We start from the raw sequence: 20275 nt of genomic DNA, 5'->3' as shown, positions 1-20275 counted from the left end.
ACATGTCTCATACTGTTTTATCACAGTTGCTTCTTTAATCCTTGGGGATGCCAAGTTACAAGGAGAGTCCTCAAAATTTCCAGCAGATCCAGCAGCCTACTACCATCAGCACAGAGAAGCTGTGGCTGCCCCATCCCTGGAAGTGTTCAAGGCAAGGTTGAAGCAACCTGGTTTAGTGGAAGGTGTCAGGGGGTTGGAATGAGATGATCTTTAAGGTCCCTTCCAACCCAAACCATTCTATGATTCCACACGTCAGGAATCCCTCCCACTGAGATGATGAATGACCAGAGCAGGCAAGTCATTAAGAGCTACCTGAAACTATCTGTATAACTGAAGTTTAGTACTCAAAAAAGTGGATTCCAGCACACATCAGCTTCCTCTCTTTATTTCAGTGTAATCAGTACACAGCTGCCAGGTTAAAACTTTAACCAGACTAACCCCTTTCTGGTGAGGGGTTGAATTATTTCTGCTTGGTTTGGAATCAAGGCTGGGTGGAAGAATGTGTGTGTTACACTAAGGTCACCTGTACAAGAAGAAGTCCAGTGAGGTATTTGTTGAAAATACAACAACTGGTGGTATTTTAATACTATCCCCCCCAAATGCAAAGTCTGTATAACTGACACACTCCTTATGCACAAATATGTTACAGTCTGGGTAGGGAATGCACAAGGAACAAGATGAGAGAAGAGGCTGAGTTTAAACATGTCAAAACCAAGGAGAAAATACAGTTTGGCTTGAAGGTACTTAAGATACTCAATAGAAAACTGTGTCCTTAAAGGAAATAATAAACAATGTCCAACTTAATACATTGCCAAGAAAAGGTATTATCTGACTATGAAATCCTTGTTCTGAGACAGTTTCTAATATTACAAAGCCAGTAGGAAAATTTCCCCCCGGAAAGAATTACATGCATCCAACACTGCCACAGCTGGTGCTGAGGCAGCTGTTCACACACCAAACTCTGGAGCCTGAGGGTGCAACAGAACCCTCAGAGCATGGACAGAGCATGGAGCAGTGCTCTAGGGAGGGAACAGGCTGGGTCTTACCCCAGAAGGTGCCCTCCCATCAGGAACAGGGCAGAGGCACGGCCTAGTGGGCACCTTGTAATAATAACAAATCATGAGGTAAAGCCAGGACATGAAAGTTTAGAGGTGAGGAGTTTTACAGCCTGAAGGAGACAGGAAATACATGAAATGATACCAACATAAAAGTATTTCAGGTTGCAGTCAGAATTTACAAGCACTGGATACAGCAGGTATCACCAGATCACAGCCCACTACCAATACACAGCAGTGCTTGGTGCACAACAACTGCACCATAAAACCTTGCAAACCCCATTATCAGATCCATACTACAGGTACCCCTTCACTCCCAACACAGTTCTAGGGTAGCAGTCTGTGTTCCAGATACCCTCTGTGGGTTTCTCCCTCACAAAATGTACATATTTTGCACTTTAAGCCACTCTTCATTTATCCCCAGAGGGCACAACAGGAGAAAATACAATGAGGTCACTGAACACTTCAGCTGCTGCAAACTTCTGGGCTTTGGTCTTCACTGGAGTGAAGGGAAGCTCAGCATCCAGCATTGGCTGTGGGAGGAATCAGAGTGTGGAGTCAGTGCTTGAGGAACAGTTAGTCAGAATCCTGGACCACTGGAAGTACCACGACTTTGCCATGGGGAATTTTACAAGCTTATTTCAAGACATAACATAAGAAGTGAGTACACGTGGTCTGTGTTGAAGACACTCCTTAGTTAAATCACTAAGCAGTATTTTAAAGAGGATTTTTCACAAGAAATTCTACACCCAAATTCTATTAAAGTTTTGAAAGTCTTTGCACAATTCTCCCTGTTGAATCTCACTTCCAGCCCTAAATGTTAAAGTGATTAAAGAAAAAAAAAAAGTTGGGACAGACTTGAAAAATTCCTGGAAGAAAGTGGAGGAAAAACAGTCTGTTCATTATGTTAATGAATATCTACAAGGAAATTTGCAAGAAACATAATTTAAAGGATCAATCTGATAAGAATCGGAAGTTATTCTGTTATAAATGTCTTGATTCATCCTACGCTCATATGTGCAATAAGGAATACATCAGTGTGAGCAGGGAGACAGCTGGATTGTGGTTTGTGTTCCCAGTTATATGAATTGCCTTGATGATATCTTTAGGAGTTTAATTTTCTTTGTGCAGTAACCGAATCTGTAGCAAAGGTTAACAGCACCGGAACATGCAGCTTGTCTTAAGTCAAATAAACTTGAAGGTCAGCTTACCATATCTAAAGGATTCCTGTCACTGGATGTCAAATCACTACATGAAACATCTGAAAAATAAGAATATTTCGTTTTTTAAAAGAAGATAGTCTGATGCTGCCAGGGCTGAAAAAAAAAAAAAAAAAGGTATTGTGTTTTCTGCATCTTAAAAACACCACAGGAGATTTTGCTAACAACACACATAAAACAAGCTGACACTGACAGTGATTTCAAAGATAATATTTAGATTATCATAAAACCTTAGAATAACCACAAGGCCCCAGCAATCCCACCCAAACCACACTCTGCAGCTCTAAGAAATGCACCTGTTTGATGGATTTTTGGTTCTCCAGACTGAGCAAAGTTTGTCTCTGTGCTGGGATCTTTCTCCGGGCTGCACATGGAAACATCTTGTCCTAGCTCTGCAGCAGAGAGTTCCATCTCTTCCATGCCATCCATTGCTTTGGATTCACTGCTAGAATTTTCCAGCACCTGAAAAACAGGGATTTTCACTGTCCCCAGCCATGTCATTGTTATGCCAGAACAAATCCACCCATCTAATCTACAGGTTTTATGGACAATTCAGTAGAAATAGAGTTTTTACTCCATTTTACTGCCTGTACACAAAGCACAGGCAGTGATCCATTTCACATGAACTGTTTCCCAAGCCTGAAAATCCCTTCAAAAGTATAAGGAAGATCTTCCACAGGAAAGAAGATTCTGAACTTCAAGTGCCAAAAACATTGTGAGGATGTTCTCTGGTGAGACTTTTCCTTGAGGAAAACCTGATCCCCCAGAGACTGACAACACCAACAAGCAGTTTCTCATTTGACAGAGAAAAGATGAAGTAAAAGGCACAAGAAAAAAATCAGTGACCAAGATTTTTATATAAATATATAGTTATTATATATATGGGGATGGGAGGGGAAATGACTGCTGCAGTCATGCACAGATCCAAGCCAGGACCAAATAAAAATAAGATACTCCATTTCCAATGAAAGGTACTAAAGGATGATTAACTCCAAAGCACTGGCTTTCACTGAGTAGCACAGTATCACATAAACAATGGAGGCTGCATTCTTGGTTTTTTAAAATTTTTTTAAGGCTATTAAAGCACAGGTGATGTCACCAAGTCCTCAAGACATTTCAGGACACGGATTTCTGATCCTTGGATCAGTAACAGAGTTCTTACCACAATTTAAAGAGAATAACAGCCCAGTGCTGTGCTGTGGCAGCATGAGGACCAAGAGTGCTGCTGTGTTTAGTCATGGTCCCCAGATGCAAAAGCATTTACAAAATTCACACCAGAACACAGGTAGTGGACTTCACATTGCTTGCCCAGTGCCAAGTGTCCTCATGCAGCAGCCAGGACCTCCCAAAATACAGCTCCAAACTGCAGGTCCCCAAACTGCAGCAGTCCCTACCTGTGTCCATACTGAGAGGGACAAAGCAATACAGAAGATATCTAAGTGAGGATTTGGTCAGAAATCCAGGTGTCTGGGGATAATCAACAGACCTTTTTTCTTTGCTGATAGTAACAGAGTATTTAAGGCACGTACATGAGCTATGCATGACTTACCTCATTTCCCTCTGCTCTGCTGGCAACAGGACAGATTTCTTCTTCTGCAACCATGGAAATGCTGGAAGAGAAACCAAAATATTTTCATTCTTCTCAATCATCTTCATCAATTACCTTCAATCATCTTTCGACTCGCCCACCTGATATTATGATTTGTTCTGCAATTCTGCTAGCATGGCTGGCACTGGTGAGTTATATCAAACTTTCTGGGCAAACAATTAACTTCTACCCCAGCAGCAAAATTACATTTGGGCAAAGCTCTTAATATTTGCTTAAGGGAAGGAAAAGCCACAAGGACTTTGCAACCTTCATCACTGCCAAATTGGAAGGTAACATTTAAAGGGTATTAATATTGTGTCTTTCAGTCAAAACTATACAATTAAGGTTAATTAAAAGCTGCCTTAACATGCCTACCTTTGTTCAAGAACACCATTGGGGAGTTTATCCAATGGGGGAGTTTTTGCAGTGGGAAATTGGTCCATTTTCAGATTTTGTGGTGTTTGTTTTGCAGTTGCATCCTCAGGGTCGCGGAGAGCAGAAGGAGTGTTTGGAAGCAAAATTCTATGGGATGATCTTGGAGCTGTTTGTTTTCCAGGAGTCCTCTGGGAAGATCTGTGAGGGGTCTTCAAAAGCAAGCCTGAAAAATGTGTTTAATTTTTCATTACTACAGCAGTTTCCAGAAGCTGAAAAGAACTGATCATTATGATTCTAGACAGAAACATGATTGTTTTCTGCTTGCTGAATTGTCTTATGCAAATATTATATTGAAATCTTCTGTGCCCTGCAAGGAGAAATGGAAATTATTAACTTCCACCTTTCAAATTTGGCAATTTTAATAGAATTAGAAAGGCAAAGATTCAGAACTGATGTTCATAACAGATTCTCTGCTGGAGTTTGCTTAAACCCAGTGTTGCTCAAAGATTTCAGGGGTTCTCTACTGACAAGAGGTACACAAAAAAAATTGCTAGTTGTCTGATGAGAAGAGAGATCTGCACAAAATAAAAAAAAAGGGGGAATTTAAAGTCAAATTATGAACTAGAAATGGGAGAGAAGCAGAATGGCTCCCAAGGAGTCCAGAATTACTGGAAATATTGGTTGCACATAGATGTCAATAAGATACTTAAAATGAAGTTTTATTTTGAGCACCTGTTAAACCCCCCAAACTATTAAACAGCTTTTATAGCAAACTGGATTATGTTACAATCTTGTTAACCACAAACAAAGATTATGGGTAGACTTTATTTACAGCTCTGAAGACAGCACTGCAAGAGGTTTAGTTAAACATAAAAGATCCCAATTCCTGTCTTACAATTAGAGGACATCACCTGGCACTGACTTTGATGGGGAGGTTTGTCAGCTGAACCTGGGAACACTGAGATTAGAATTTCATTATTAAACTTATGCTGGAAAAAAAAATGAACCAGCTTTTTCACCCCTCTGTCTAAGCAGGGATTTCATGCTGCCATAACCACTCAAATCAGCACATTCATGTACAACAATTTACTTTGGAGCCCTGATGTAATTAGTCACTGGTTGAAATCCTGTGTCCAGCACTGGAAATCCTGTGTCCACCCTGGACTTGTATCCAGCATAAACAGCCCAATTCCTCTCCCCAGAGAAATGCATTAAACCCTCTTCAGCACTTTCAGGTCACAGAAATCACAATTAAGTTTCACCCACCTGAAAAGTTTTTCACAGGGCTTTCAACTCTGAAAAATCCTGCTTCAAAAACCACTTTTTCTGCTTGGGGCAGCATCTCCTGATGTGCACCATCAGCAGCTCCCTCACACTTCATCTTCTCCCTCATGGCTGCCTTTACAGAAGCCAGGCGGCTGCGGGCAGCAGCTCTTGCAGCTGCTTCCAGCTTTGCTTTAGGCACTCCAGCTGGAACAGTCTTTTTCTGGAATGGTAAGAAAGGCCAGGTCACACCTGGAAGCTTTGGATAGAAGCAATTACACATGAACACCTGCAGAGCTGCTGGTCCCACAGAGAGCACCAGGAAAAAGGAGGCTCAGGGGGGGCCTTTTGCTCTCCACAACTCCCCGACAGGAGGGTGGAGCCGGGCAGGGGGTTGGTTTCTTCACCCAGGTGACAAGTGACAGGATGAGAGGAACTGGGCTTAATTTGCACCAGGGGAGGTTTAGATTGGATACTGGGAAAAATTTCTTAACTGAAAGGGTTGCCCAGCCCTGGCACAGCTGCCCAGGCAGGGGTGGGGTCCCCATCCCTGCAGGGATTTAAAAGCTGTGTGGATGTGGTGCTTGGGGTCAGTGGTGGCCTTGGCAGTGCTGGGGGAACAGTTGGACTTGATGGTCTTAGGGGGCTTTTCCAACCTCAACAATTCTATGCATCGAGGTCTCTGCTCATCTCCAGACTCTCTTGGACTGCCAACTACCTGTTAAGGTTAGTCTGTGATGAAAATACTGAGAATTTTTTTCAGACTGAGTCTGCAGTTCAGAAACACCCAACACGACTTTTGTTCCCAACAAAGCCAGTAAGATATTGGAAACACTGGGATGCAGGGACTCCTAGTGGCAGGGACACAATGCAGCCACAGGACAGACTCCAGGCAGGCAGTGAAGTCTTTCCTGGCATTCAGTTTTTCAAGGGAATTTTTGTTTTGTACCACCTGTAGGGTTCTGGCATTTATGGGCAGCTCCCACAGACCACAAATTCCTCCACTTTCCCATGCCTGGAGTTTCTTATCAGCCTCTGTATCACTTTTATGATCAATTAAGCAAGCTCCAGGAACTGGGCAGAGTTTAGGCAATGCAAATATAACTTGCTTCAGTCAGAAGCAATTAAATATTGCAAACCAAAGAGCAGATAAAACAACTCATTTTGCAATAAGCAATAACTTATTTTGGATTGTGTCAGATCCCTTTGTGCTTAGAGAAGTAGCAGTTTAAAGCCAGCCATGGTGTTGGTTTGCTGGGACACCATGATAATTTAGCATTCCCTGCTTAAAACTTGCAGTCACTCCCAAATTTCCATGTGGTTTCCTTTTCAGTTAAGTCAGTGTCAATGCCAGTGGCCCAGATAAAGTGTAAGGGTAGGTTCATATCCTATATTTAACAGATTTATCTTAGTAGCATAGAATCTAATGACTCAAAGTCATTGTTAATTCTTAATTCCAATCTTCCCAACCAAAAGGGGAAACTAGCACTACAAATACCAACTGACACAAGTGCCCGTGGGAGATGCAAGGGAGAAAGGTGCATCCTGAGAGGGATCTCACTGAATATTTGAACTTTAACATCTAAAGAAGCCCTACAAGATGTGCTTTAGGGGTTATTCATACCTTGACAACTGCTTGGCTTGGGACATCAAGTGGCTGCCACTCGTTGTCTTGAAGCTTCTTCAGATTATCAAATTTTTTATTCACGTCTTCAATCTATTGGAAAGCCCAGAAAAAAGTCCAGGTTTCATGTTCAAGACTTACCAGGTTTGCAGCAGAACAGTGCTTCATAAAATCAGATCAGAGTTTCGAGCATAGTTAATGCATTCAAGTACTTTTGATTTAAACACAGAAGCCAATTAAGCCACCAACTGATAACAAGTATTAACTGTTTACGCCCTGTTTTCACCCGGAATCCAAGCCCTTTGACAATTTGGTCACATTTAAAGAAAGCAAAAGAGCACATTGCACAATAGTCTTTATCCCAACAAGCACAGTTTCCATTCTGCAGGAAGCAATATCGCATATATCTCTGAAGAAGAAGATCAAATCTTTCCACAGGGAATTCAAAAGCTATGACCAGGACCATAACAAATCCACCTTTGCATTTCATTTAACAAGTTACAAATTCCTTTGTTGAATGCTGATTTACAAATACTGTTGAGAGCCATTTTGATGATTTAGAATATTATATTCCATTCTGAAATCAATGAAGGCATCAACAGAGGAAAAGAGATGAAGGTTTCCTACCACCTAAGCTCACCCCTAAATAGGGTTCTTGTAGTTTCTGCATTATTCTCATACTGAAGCATGGAACTCCTACTTTTCAGGTGAGCTCCAAGAATTTTCCAAAACCTCCCAGCTTTTGGTCCAGATAGACATTGACTGTAGCCTCACTCCAAACCAGAATAAAATCTGGCTACACACCTTCATTCCAGAGACAGACAAGATACACAGGCCACAAGAAGACACAACAAAAGAACTGGTCCATGAATTATAAATCAGAGTAGACCAACTGCTATTATTCATTGTCAGAAAGTATTAAACAAGGATCTGCATTTTTTTACATTAAAAATAAAAAACAATCTGAATATTAAAATAGTTTCAATCCATGGTTTGTAAATAACTCCATCAGTTTCATTCTAGTGGGTCAACATGCAAGTACATACCTGAAAATTAATCATATCCCAAAATCCATCCAGGTCTGTACACTTTGTTTCTTTTTCACCTTGTTTAAATTCACAATTATCAACCAGCCCCTCAAACTGTTTGAACCTTTCTTCTATCAGCAGTCTTGTCTGACCAACTGTGGTGTGAATCAGGTCTTTAGCTTTAGCAACAGGAAAAAAAAAAAAAAGAGCATCTTGGAATAATCCCTCATTTCACAATTGATTTAAATCGAGTATTTGAAGAGTCTGGAATTTGTTTGTTGTTTGAACTATGTTCCCCTATTGCAAACCTGCAATATAATTCAGATGGAGCATCCCTGCCCACTGATGTGGTCTAAACTTGCTTCTTTCAAAAAAATCTCTAAGCATTAATGAGTCACCTTCATTTTCCCAGATAAGGGCACTTATTCCACATTGAAAACAAATCTTATTTTTAAAAAAATCAGCTTGGTTAGAGTCCATGCATTTAAATACACTCCAAACTGACAACAGAACAACTATTTTGATATGCACTTTGTTCACTTCATCAATCACCATTGCATCAAGTGCTACACAAATTTTAGCAGTAGCAGACCATGACTTTTTGTCTCAAGGCAGATACAGCTCTAAACTTTATCTAATACAGCTTTTATTAAGTGCTGTCCCCTTCAGTTCCCACAACACCCCTTTTAGAGCCTATTGCAGCCCACTCTTACCATCCTCTGGAATGTCCAGCTCGAGGTTTCCATCCCACTGGAGGCACTGAGACAGCAGCCTCTCCGTCTGAATCCGAAGAATGTTTCTGAAAATAAAGGGATACAGAAAAAACAACGTCTTGGAGAACTTCCTGACTTGTGGCTGTTAATGGTGACTTATCCTTTTGCTTTCAGAGAAGCCACAGTCTTTGAGCAGAAGTCATTAGATTGTTTTATTTTGCTGACTGGTTCAGAGGTAATTTCTTTTTTACTGCTTTAAAGCTTGTGTTCCTTAAGACAAGGTGTTAAGTCTCCAGAATTTTCTATTCTTTCCTTGCCCTTACAGTACAAAAGGGAAGACAGGAATGTGTGCCTTCTCAGGTCACTGCTGACAGACACCCATCACCACTAAACTAAGCTGATCTTTACAAGCTGTCTCGTTACTCATGTTAAGGACCTTCAAATGGACATCAGGGAGGTGAAACAAGTGAACCCAAACCTGAAATAGGGCACATCGTGCTCTTGCTCTCCTGTATCATCTGACTTCCCTTCAAGTGCTGTTGAGACAGGAGTTGTTTCATTTGATCTCTGAGTGGAAGTTTTCTCATCTGATTCACCTGCTGAAAAATAAGGAAGGAATTTATTCAGAATCCAGTGATAATTAAAAACATTGGAACAAAAAAATTAACGTGAGCTTTGAGCTTCCTACCTTCTTCTCCTTCTGAACTTGTGGTCATTTGCTGTTCTTGAATGCCTTTAACAGAAGGTAGAATTCGACTTCTTAAATTAGGCTTTTGTGCTTTAGTTTCACTGGATTTTTCATTTTTTTTGCTGCAAAGAAACAAAAGTACATTTAGAGTTAAGACACATTGAGAAGTTTGTATCAAACACGGCCAAATCCACCGAAATGCAGTTTAGAAGGCAATCCTCCACCCAACACTAGAGAACTCAAGCAAATCTTATTAAAATTAATAAATCTGTGCAGAGGGACATAGGGCAGAGGCCCAGATAGTAGCTTCTAAAGTATGGACAGAATTAAGGATTATATCCATATTTGCTGCTGTATTAAGTCCACATTTAATCAGTGAGACCAACCATGATGATCAGTTGCTACAACCCCACAACAGCTTGTTCCACAGTGAATCTCACACAAATCTTTTCTTGTGTCAACACACAGAGAGGTTCACTTGCATTTTATAGGCCCCTTAGGAAGAAAAAAAAAAAATCTTACACTGGAGATTTTGAGAAATTCCAGAAAGCAGTGGGTGTCAAAAAAGCCTTTGCACTTGAAGGAGTCATGGGTTTAACTTTGTAGTTTGCTAATTCGCTCGGTGGCTGAAACACAAAGTTCCCAGGTGCAAAAGAGCACGTTTTGGGTCTCCCTGGAGCAGAATTGTTGTTTTCCACTGAGGTTTGTTCTTGCTCCAGTTCTACTGGTGTTGAATGTTTGGAATCAGCTGCAGGACCTTTCGCCCCTGGATCCACTTGAGCATTTTTCTCCACTTGACGTTTAGAAGGAATTACCTGTAACAGCATAAATAGACAAATCAAATTATCACATCGATCGTTTGCTGTAGGAAATTATAACATGAATTACAACATGACTGTCTGAAAGCCATCAGGAAGGGAACAGTTTCAGGTAGGTCACCTTCTACAACAGCACATCTCCACAGAAGTGAAGATTTACCAACATTTTTGACACCTGCAAATCATTCTAGAGAGAGGAGCAGCACTTCTCTACAAGGAATGCAACAATCCACTCAAAGGGCTAAAGCAGAACAACCTCACCTACCAAAACAATAATTACAATTACCAAATGCTTGCTCCCACTGCTAGAAAAAATGCTTTAAGGTGATAAACTCCTCAAGAGGAGAATTACTGGCTCCAAATCCAACTGGCCTGTTGAATAATCAGTTTACCCACATACTGCAATCCAAAGGCTGAAAAACAAGCTGAAATGGGCTGATAGCTGAGGAATGCAGCCCAAGACAAGTGCAGTTGGGACCACAGAATGTCATTAGAGGAGAAAAAAATTAAACAGTAAGTTGAATCCACATTCTTATGAGATGTGTGTACATATGGTCACACAGAACACATTTCTGAGCTATCCAGCTGAGAGATGGGTAGCCCAAACCAAGCCCAAACCAGCCAAAAGAACTTTGACTGTTTTTGAAGAAAATAGGCATCTTCAATCCAGTGAAAGTCTTGTTTTACTTCAGTGACCCCTGGTAGGAATTTAAACCTTGAATTCTGCTTTTAACAGACTTTTTCAAAGGAGATGACTTTGTGGTTACAGCAACAGTTTACCAACTGGCAAGAACTCCTGCCTGGGAAGAGGTACTTGCCTAAGGAAGATATAAGTGCTCTTACCTCCTGTTTGTGTGTGATTGTACAATTTCAAGAGAACACCAGAGCACACACAGGTGCAGTTATGGAAACAGGAACAGAGATGGGATGTGTGAGAGGGAACAGTGGAGTGCAAAAAAAGAGAAAAATCATTGATAGAAGGAGAAACATTGTCACAGTGATGACACCAGGAACCACAATGACTGCCTTGAGTTATAAATCTGGTCTGCCTTGCAGAGAATAGCATTACAGCTTTATTTTTTGGTGGTTCAAAACCTAAAAATGTGTTTATTTCTTAGCTTCTAGAGTCTCAGATTGTTACCCAAGATGGAAAGGATTCAAGGCATGCTTCAAAAAGGAATCAACTGCACAAAATTCACAACTGCTTGATTAAATCAGCAAGAGTCTTTTTCTTTTTTTTTACTAGTTAAAACATCAAATCTGAGATATGCCATGTAAGAACTTCCTGTCTATTTTAAATCATTGTCCAGATCTTGATTAGCAGTCAAGTCATTCATCAATCACATCCATGTACATGGTGGGATTCTTAGCATTGTGCTGTGCAGGGCCAGGAGATGGACTCTGATGATCCCTGGGGGTCCCTCCCAACCCATGGTATTTTATAATTCTATATAAGCACTAAATTTGAGCTTAATTTTCAAAATATGGCAGTATAAATACATTCAGCTTCTTCCCAAAATCTAGCTTATTAGTGAACTTATTATGTCTATGATTGAACATTTATTTCAGCTACAATGACACCGACTGTTGTTGGCTCTTAAATCAGTTTTACTGCTTTTCCATTTCAGATATTAAACAACCTACCTTCGTGGTATCAGGTCTGACAGCTTGCTTCTGCTTCCCTACATTTGTTGTCTTTCTCTGTGACTGGTTACCTAGAACAAGAGAAACTCCCAAAGGTCAAAAAGGCACCTGATTAAGGTAAATCTTCCACCAAAAGACTGCCATAAAAATCCAATTGCTAAAGACAGGGAGAGACTGCTTTTCTTCTGAAGTGGGAGGTGGCTGGAGGGAACAAAGAACATTGCAAAAGTTCATTCATAAGAAAACCTGGCCTAGGATTTAACAGTTTAGTAAGAGATGCATCATCAAGAAAGGCAAACAGATTTATTAAGTCATTAGTCTTTAGATGTTGTCATATACTAAATATAAAAGTCACTTTATTTCCTTAAAGGTTGAAGAGAGAATGTCAGGTCAATTCAAGTTCAGATTTTTAATTTCTATATGGATTTCTGTTGGTGAATTAAATTCTAGTAAACAGGCAAACACGGACAAAGAGCAATTCCTGACCTGAGGAACAAAGGCTCTCATCTCATCCAGAGGTATCTGTTCCTGATCCCACATTTAATAATCATATGTCCATAAACAGCAATACACCAAAGTGGCAAATCTTGACCAGTTCTGGTTTTGTTCTGTGGGTCTGTAATTACCATGTGGACACTGATGGATGGATTTTATGGGAAACTGTCCAATGCTGGTTTCAACATCTTGGTTTAAATATTGGAAGAGAGTTCCAGATGAGAATCTAAGTGATAGACTGTTCAGTCCTTTCCTTACATGACAATTTGGCATGATTTAGGCACAGTCTAAGTACATTGAGCCACACAACTCACTGCCTGACTTACCTGCAGTAGCAGCAGTAGCTGTTGGTTTCAGCACCTGCCTGGCTGCAGAGGCAGCTGCTCTGGTGATCCTCACATTTGAGGCTGGCTGGGCTGCAGGCTGCAACACTGTAAGAGACAATAATTCCAGAGATTTCAGGAAGCTGCACTCAAGTAATAACTGAAAGTTCAAATTTTGAAGAGATCAGAAAAGTGCAAAAGCAATTATCAGTTGCACTGGTTTGCCAGAATGAACAGGGCTGGGGGTTTTTGTCCTTCTCCACGTTCCCTGCAATCAGAGTCAAGGCCATCCCTGTTGTACAGATGAAGCTTTCTAGAACAATAACTTTGCCATGGTTATTTGCACAGCTGGAAGCTTAAGCAAACCATCAGTGTAACAAAGTGATGCCCTGGCTATTATATGACAGATTTCCAAAGTCAGAATTTAATGTAACCTAACAAAGTATTCTTCAGACTAATTGCCTCTGAAATACTTTGTAAAATATGAGAAGTTCATGCACCATATTACCCATCTTAATCATTTTCATCTTTGTGTTTTAGTACTGTTTCTAATAGCCTTTAAAAATGACAGCATTTTCCTGCACAGAAAAATTTCATGGGGGTTCTTTATTCCATACTCTGCCTTCCTGCATCTGCCTGAAATCCAGTAGCCCCACTTGGTTACTGTTATTCAATGTCTTTAATGTCCAGCTGCCATTCTGCAGAAGCTAAAATGACAAGTTGGGGGAAAAAATTACTAGATAAATAATTATAATATTTGATTTATCAAACATTCGCTTCACAAACGTTTTTATACTGGTGTTTCATAGAATCACAGAATGGTTTGAGTTGGAAGGGACATTAAAGATCATCTTGTTCCAACCCCCCTGCCACGGGCAGGGGAGTTTAAATACATATATTGCATATCCTTGATTCAGCACAAAAGGAATAATCAATTCTAGTGGATGGCAATTTTTCCAAATTTAAACATTTTAATTGTTATAACAAACAGTTTTTCAGTATTCACTGAAGGCACTACTGAAATTTATTTAAATAAAGGTCTGCTGCTTGCTGATTTAATTAGACTAATGATGTGAAAGTCATTTCACTCTGAATTAGTGAATATCTTGCATTAACATCAATATTCCACATGACTTGGCTGTATCTACTTAAGGCACAGATACCACTGGGCTGTGAGGAAGAATTTCTAACCAAAGCTATTCTACTCCCCTAAAGGTGGCATGGATTTTTTTAGCTGTTCCTTCCTTAAGAAATATATTTAATTGTCACACAGAAAGTGACAGATACAGAAAGGACTGTTTCAAAATACAAAAATGTAAGACTGAAGAAGACAATCACACATTCACCCAGTTGCCCTGGTGTGCACCAGCAGTTTGGGCTCCTGGCTCCAACATCTTATGCTGATGTGCTTTACCAGCAGGTTGTCCTTTTCCAAACCTTTTCCAACGCTGAATTACACAAGTATTTTCACTGAGAGATCTGACATCACTGTACAGATGCATCTGTCTTCAGTACAGACAGAAGACAGATCTCAGTGAAAATATTTACAGCTCATACAAACAGCTATTTTTCAGGCTATCCACAATACCAAGGAAAAATAGTACTTTCCTTATGTCAGCTACTGTTCATCTTTCCAGATGAAGTCTCTTGCTCTTCTGTGACAGCAGCAGTTGCTGCCTGTGATATTCCTCTCAGAGGCAAACAGAAAGCTCTGCACAGCTCCAGGAGCTAAGGCAGCTGGCAGTCATGCAATCCTGCCCACTGACCTGTTTCTTTTCCCTCTCCTGGGGTGAATAATCAGTAACCAGGAATGCCAGCACCCTGCATTCCATTTCCCCCAGCCTATGGAGGCAACAAGCCCATGAGACCCCTGCATGATCTGCCAACTGCCGCCCTTGTCACAGCTGGTAGGAATGGCCACCCTCAAAAACTCCTCATTTCCTACACCCCAAACCAAACCAGCAGCATCCTTTCACAGGCTCAGATGTAGGGATCATGCCTCTTCCATACCTTTCTCTTTCTCAGCCCCTTTGGCTGTACCCATCTGTTTACGTCCTGCTGGTGCGGGGCGCACGCTCTGCCCCTGGGCACCGACCTACGAGGAAAATAAAACAACATTCCTTCATGAAATATCAGATTGCCAGAAATTCAGCAGCCCAATTTCCTTCCTCATCTCTCTGTTCTAGCTCACAGTACAATAAAAAGTCAAATAATTTGGCACAGAGGGCTTTAAAAGGTAAAGAGACACTATTGATAACTAAACCAGATTGGTTAAGACATGTGTTAACATCCATTATCCGACTAGTTAAGAAATTATCAGAAAAATAATAAAGAAAAATATTTAAAATATTTATTATGAGATGAGGTGCCAATTACTGCCACATCTTAGTACACATTGTGTTTCAAAAATCAGTTAAAAAAAAAATAAATCAATATTAACTCAGTTGTCCCTTTGTAAAGTTATGACTGGAATTCCTTCAAATACACTGAAGTTTTTTAAGGCAAGATTCAAAATGCAGCTTCTTTTACAGATTCCTGCTGGTGAAATTCCTCGGCAGAACCCACTTTTTTTTATAAAATTAACAGCACAAGGGACTGCCATGCTTCACAGTAAAAACAAAAATTACTTTAGTGCTGGCATGTGTGAAGAATTAACTGATTCTTACAAACTGCATTTGTGACAGTTTGTGCATTCAAGGGGGATTGCTCTGGGTTCCCCAAGCCAAAACCAAAGTCTGTAACTTCAGTCTCACCACCACCTCTACACATTTGCAGTCCTTGCTGGTTACAGTATCTTGAAAAATTTGATTGAAAAACTGATCCAGAACTTGTAAAGATACAACCCTGAGTTATGGTCTGAAATGGTATCCTTCTCTCTAAATTTATTCCCTGAGGTTTATATATACATATATTAAAAAAAATCAAACCGTAGAGGACTTAGGTGCTGTTGGTATCAGAGATTTTCCTTCTTGGATCTTGGCCTTAGATCGTGTCATCCTTCCAGAGAAAGCAGGAGCTGCCTGGAAACATCCCCAAGGAAACAAGGGTTAATATACTCCTTTTCTCTCTCATCACTGTGAGAGTGAGCAAGAGCCATAAATGTGGAAAAACAACATGTCCATGCAAAATGGGTCAAGTGTGTAACCTGAAAAACTTTCAAAGTCAAGTGGACTAGAGAGGAGCAAGTTACTAGTTCTAAAATAAATTAGTTGTTTTCATTTGTGGATGCATCATTCCAGTTTTTGAACTGAACAGAGTCATGAATACAAAAATCCACATATCACTAGCAGTATTTCCAGTTTTGTTTTAAAAAAATGAGCCAAATTACTCCTTCGTTGTTCCTCCTCATAACAGAAATATCAGCGAAGCATTTTCAAAATAAACTGTTTATTTGGAATAGCACACAGATTTTGTACACAAACAGAAATTCTGACAGAGTTTACAGACGTCATTAATTAGATATTAAATATTACTCTTCTTACCTTCTCTTTTGGCTTTGCTACCGCTGGATCCTCGGGTGCAAGTGCAAGAAATCCAGGTGCAGCTGGTTTGTACAACCCAACTTTGAACACTCCCTTCTTGGCTTTCTCTCTCTGCTCCACCAGCTTCCGAAGCTCCTTCTGTTCCTTGTAGCGCTGGAGCATCTCCCTGCGCTCGTTCACCCTCTTGGTGGCTGCACTCACAGGTTGTTCTGGAGCAAAGAGGGGAGACAGACGTGTTTTTAAAACCATGAAGGTGTTTTTGAGCCAACAAGAAGCAAGTCAGGAACTTGCAGTAAATTTTTCCAAGCTGGAAGAGGAACATCTGGATTGGATTTGGACCACGGGTTGGACTCGATGATCTCGGAGGTCTTTTCCAACCCAATCGATTCTATGATTCTATGATCTTAAGTCAAAGAGCAGAAAACTGTCTGGAATCTCTGAATTTTTTGAACTTTAAGTCAGCTTTAGATACTGAAGTCTGTCTCTGGCTGAGAACAAATGAGGTAGAAATTACATGAAATATTAAAACCTTAAGATGATGCCAAACTTGAATTTTATGCCTACCTGAAAAATTGATATCCACTTAAAGTGGAAATTTATTAAAGATAAAAAAGATAAATCTATTAAATATATATTAGTATACATTTATTATTAAATTTATTAATATATTATAATAATTTATTATTATTGAATTTATATTATTTGATATTATTAAATACAAACCGCACTTATCTTCCAATAAGGGACTATCTCCCAATTATCTTCTGCTATCAAAATATCGAAGGTAAAAATATTTCTAAAGAACTCTGTTAACTTTTTTAAAGATTAACTTAATTTCTTAGAACACAAGCATTCAGGAGAGCCAGGGAGGCAAAATTCAGTATATATCCAGGCCCGATTTTCTGAGGGGAAAGATGAGTTGTCAAAACCTAGTGATTTTTAAATTAAAAAAATTAAGCTATGTATTTACCCATTACTAATTGTATACATAATTATAACATACAATTGCCCATTTCTGAGCACACTTCAAGGACATGACAGACACCAGTTGTACGTGAGATGAGATTTTAGGTTGGAGTTTTTCACATCTTGAAGGACAAAGCAATCATTAAGAGACTTCCCACTGAGTATTAATAGCAAAATGCATTTTTCCTTTAGCTGCTCCGGCCAAATCAGAGCAAAACCTCACTTGCACCACCAGAGGAGGGAAGAGGATACAGCTGTATTAAGATTTTATTTTCTTGATTTTAACAGTTAGAAGGACGGGGTTTTAAATCTTAAACCTTTTCTTCAAATTAAAATGCTGACTGCAACCAGGTCCGTTTGATAACGTTATTAAACCGACTTAAAGACATTTTTAACATTTAAAAAAAAAGGTCTGTAACGAGCCTTTACTTTGTTTGACGCTGCTGCTCTCTTGAGAGCATGTTTCCATTGTTTCCTTGAGTTCAGAAATTCCCTTCTCTTTGGAAAGCTGAACACTGAGATCTGCCAGCCCGAACTGCCGGCCCTTCTCAAACTGCTTGTGCCTGTTCTCCTTCTGAAGGGTCGATCTCCTGCGGGCAACTTTGGCTCTCAGGGCTTCAGTGCTCAGATCCTTCCTGTATCGACTGGCAAACTGGGAGGTAGCAGCCATCCTGAGGACCTGAGAGAAAGATCACAGTGATTAGGGAAAAACTGCCATGCTTTCTTTTCTTTTTCATGAAAGTTTGCACGTTACGGGCAAAGCCCCAAAAGTTCTTTGTTTCTGTACGTGCACCAGAAAAACCCTCAAATTATAATTTCAGCGACGACCCTTCCAGTAATTTCTCGTTATTTTATTAATTCCAGGGGCCACTTCAACGAGTCTGACACAAAATTAGGAGGGGACACTGCAGCCCTGCCTGGGATTGGCCAGCAGGTCCGTTCTCACCACAGCTGTTTTCCACGTTAAGGAGATGAGGGAGAAGACGACCATGACAAGGCTGTAGGACAATACTTGGAAGCAACTTGGAAGTTGCCACTGAGCATTTGGATTACACCCTATCTGATGGCAAGGAATTTTTGTCCTGCATCAGAGTACTTGGCACCATTCCCCAACCCAGTTTCCAGGATGCAACTGCAATACAATAGTGGTTATTTCAAGCAGGATTTCTCCCTATTTTTTTAACCTGAGGGAAACTTAAGACAAATATCAGTTGGTTTGTACATGTTGTGCTAATAGTACCTAAAGGGGCTGCAGGAGAGCTGGAGAGGGGCTTTGGATAAGGGAGAAAGCAGGGTTATATGGGATAATAGGAAAAAAATGTTTGCTCTGAGGGTGGAGAGGCCCTGACACGGGTTTCCCAGAGGATCTGTGGCTGCCCAATCCCTGGAAGTGTTCCAGGAGAGGCTGGATGGGGCTTGGAGCAACCTGGGATAGTGGAAGGTGTCCCTGCCCATGGGAGGGGGTTGGAGCTGGATGGGCTTTAAGGTCCCTTCCAACCCAAACCATTCTGGGATTCTATCATCCCCTGCATCCCACTGAACCCTGTCTCACTGAGGGTTTTCCACCTCAAGCAGGGTCTCTTAGACATCTCATATTCCACCACCTCCAGGAAACAGCTCTACAGTAACCAGGGTGATAGAGCTGAACTAAATATCCAGCAGTTACTAATTTATTGATAAATTGGTCATTTACTGAGGTTCTTCATTTCAAGACAACAAGCTCTGATTAAACTAAAGGAACGATCAGTGACCAGGACTGAAAAGATCAGCCTTGACAACAGGTATAGGGGATTTCTTGAAGTCCATCATGAACAACTGATCTACACCTCAGCAAGAAATCCTGCATAAAAATTGAACTAAAACTTGAAGAAGGTAAATATAGTATAAGCAGAGGCACAGAGAGAGCTTCCCACAAAGGTATTCCCAACTCACTTCTCAGGTCAGTAAAAGCAATGCAGGAAGTTACCAATGATCTCTCATTAAAAATGCACGACATGCTCAATATCTTATTTATATTTAGAACAAACATACCTGTCTCTTCTCTCCAGGTTACTGTTCCTGTGTGGTACCTCGCCCAAACTGGAGCCTAGAAGATCAGTTGGGATTTAAATTGGCATAAATTCAAATAGAGACCGTTATCAGGAAAGGGACAGGAGGCTTATACAAAAGATTTGTGAGTGACTAACATATAACTACCGAAAACTAAAGCTGAAAATTTATTTTTAAAAATAAAAGCGAGGGAAAAGAGCCGCTTTTGACCAGCAACACCACAAGAACCAAAGGGCAATAATAACTGGATAATAATAAATGGATATAAAAACATTTAGGTGCTCAGTCGGCACTTTCAGCGCGAACAGCGAGAAATCAGAGCAGGCAGAGCAAACACCGCTATGTTTAATCGCAGCAAGTTTAACGCTGAATAAGGTCTGGACTCAACGGTTTCGGGACGGGTCCCGGGGGTCGGGACGAGCTGCCGGGCACCCCCAGACCCCGCTGTGAGGGGTCGCCAACAGGACTGTCCCCTCAGCGCCCCACAGCGTTCCCAGCCCAGCTCACCGAGGAGGCACCGCTACCACAGCCCCCTCCTCAAGCACGAACCCCCCCCACCGCGGGGCCCCCCACGAAGCCCATTCCCGGGGCCCTAAAGTCCTTTTAGGGCCCCCCAAACCCCCCCCGGGCCCCCCCGGATCCCGCCCCCCCCCCCCCCCCCGTCCCGCCGCGTGCCCTCCATTACCTGCACGGCCCTCAACCCCCCGCGCGTGCCGCCCCGCCTCGCTTTCAAATCTCACCCGCCAACGCTCATTGGTCACTCCCGGCCCGCCCGCCCGCGATCTCCAATCGGCCGTTGATGGGCAGCGCCCAAATCCCGAAGCGGGACGCCTATTGGCCCTCCGATGGTACCGTCTAATTTTCATTGGCTGCTCCCAGCGTTTTCCCGCCCTCGCTTGCCGCTCATTGGCTGGCGGGGTGAGGGAGGTGAAGACGCTGAGCGC

The 20275-nt window shown here is 41.2% G+C and overlaps 1 protein-coding gene across 2 annotated transcripts; it reads right to left on the bottom strand.

Moving 5' to 3' along the window:
- Positions 1-369: 369 nt before the first annotated feature.
- Positions 370-20106, bottom strand: DLGAP5 (DLG associated protein 5). Of its 2 annotated transcripts, none has more exons than XM_027662622.1 (20): positions 20017-20106; positions 19314-19361; positions 17712-17961; positions 16317-16525; positions 15762-15854; positions 14845-14929; positions 12838-12942; positions 12017-12087; positions 10077-10369; positions 9555-9676; positions 9345-9465; positions 8867-8952; positions 8172-8332; positions 7126-7218; positions 5505-5724; positions 4239-4461; positions 3825-3885; positions 2572-2737; positions 2267-2316; positions 370-1588 (listed from the first exon to the last, which is right to left on the bottom strand). In XM_027662622.1, the coding sequence occupies exons 3-20, from the start codon at positions 17950-17952 to the stop codon at positions 1466-1468; spliced, it is 2523 nt and encodes an 840-aa protein (XP_027518423.1). In that variant the 5' UTR covers positions 17953-17961; positions 19314-19361; positions 20017-20106; the 3' UTR covers positions 370-1465. The 2 variants fall into 2 exon arrangements, with proteins under 2 accessions (XP_027518423.1, XP_027518424.1); XM_027662623.1 differs by having other exon boundaries at positions 9345-9462.
- Positions 20107-20275: the final 169 nt, after the last annotated feature.

Source organism: Corapipo altera, unplaced genomic scaffold (assembly GCF_003945725.1).
Source record: "Corapipo altera isolate COAL_440 unplaced genomic scaffold, ASM394572v1 169, whole genome shotgun sequence".
Classification (NCBI taxonomy): domain Eukaryota; kingdom Metazoa; phylum Chordata; class Aves; order Passeriformes; family Pipridae; genus Corapipo; species Corapipo altera.
This window is presented reverse-complemented; position numbering and strand designations above follow the sequence as displayed.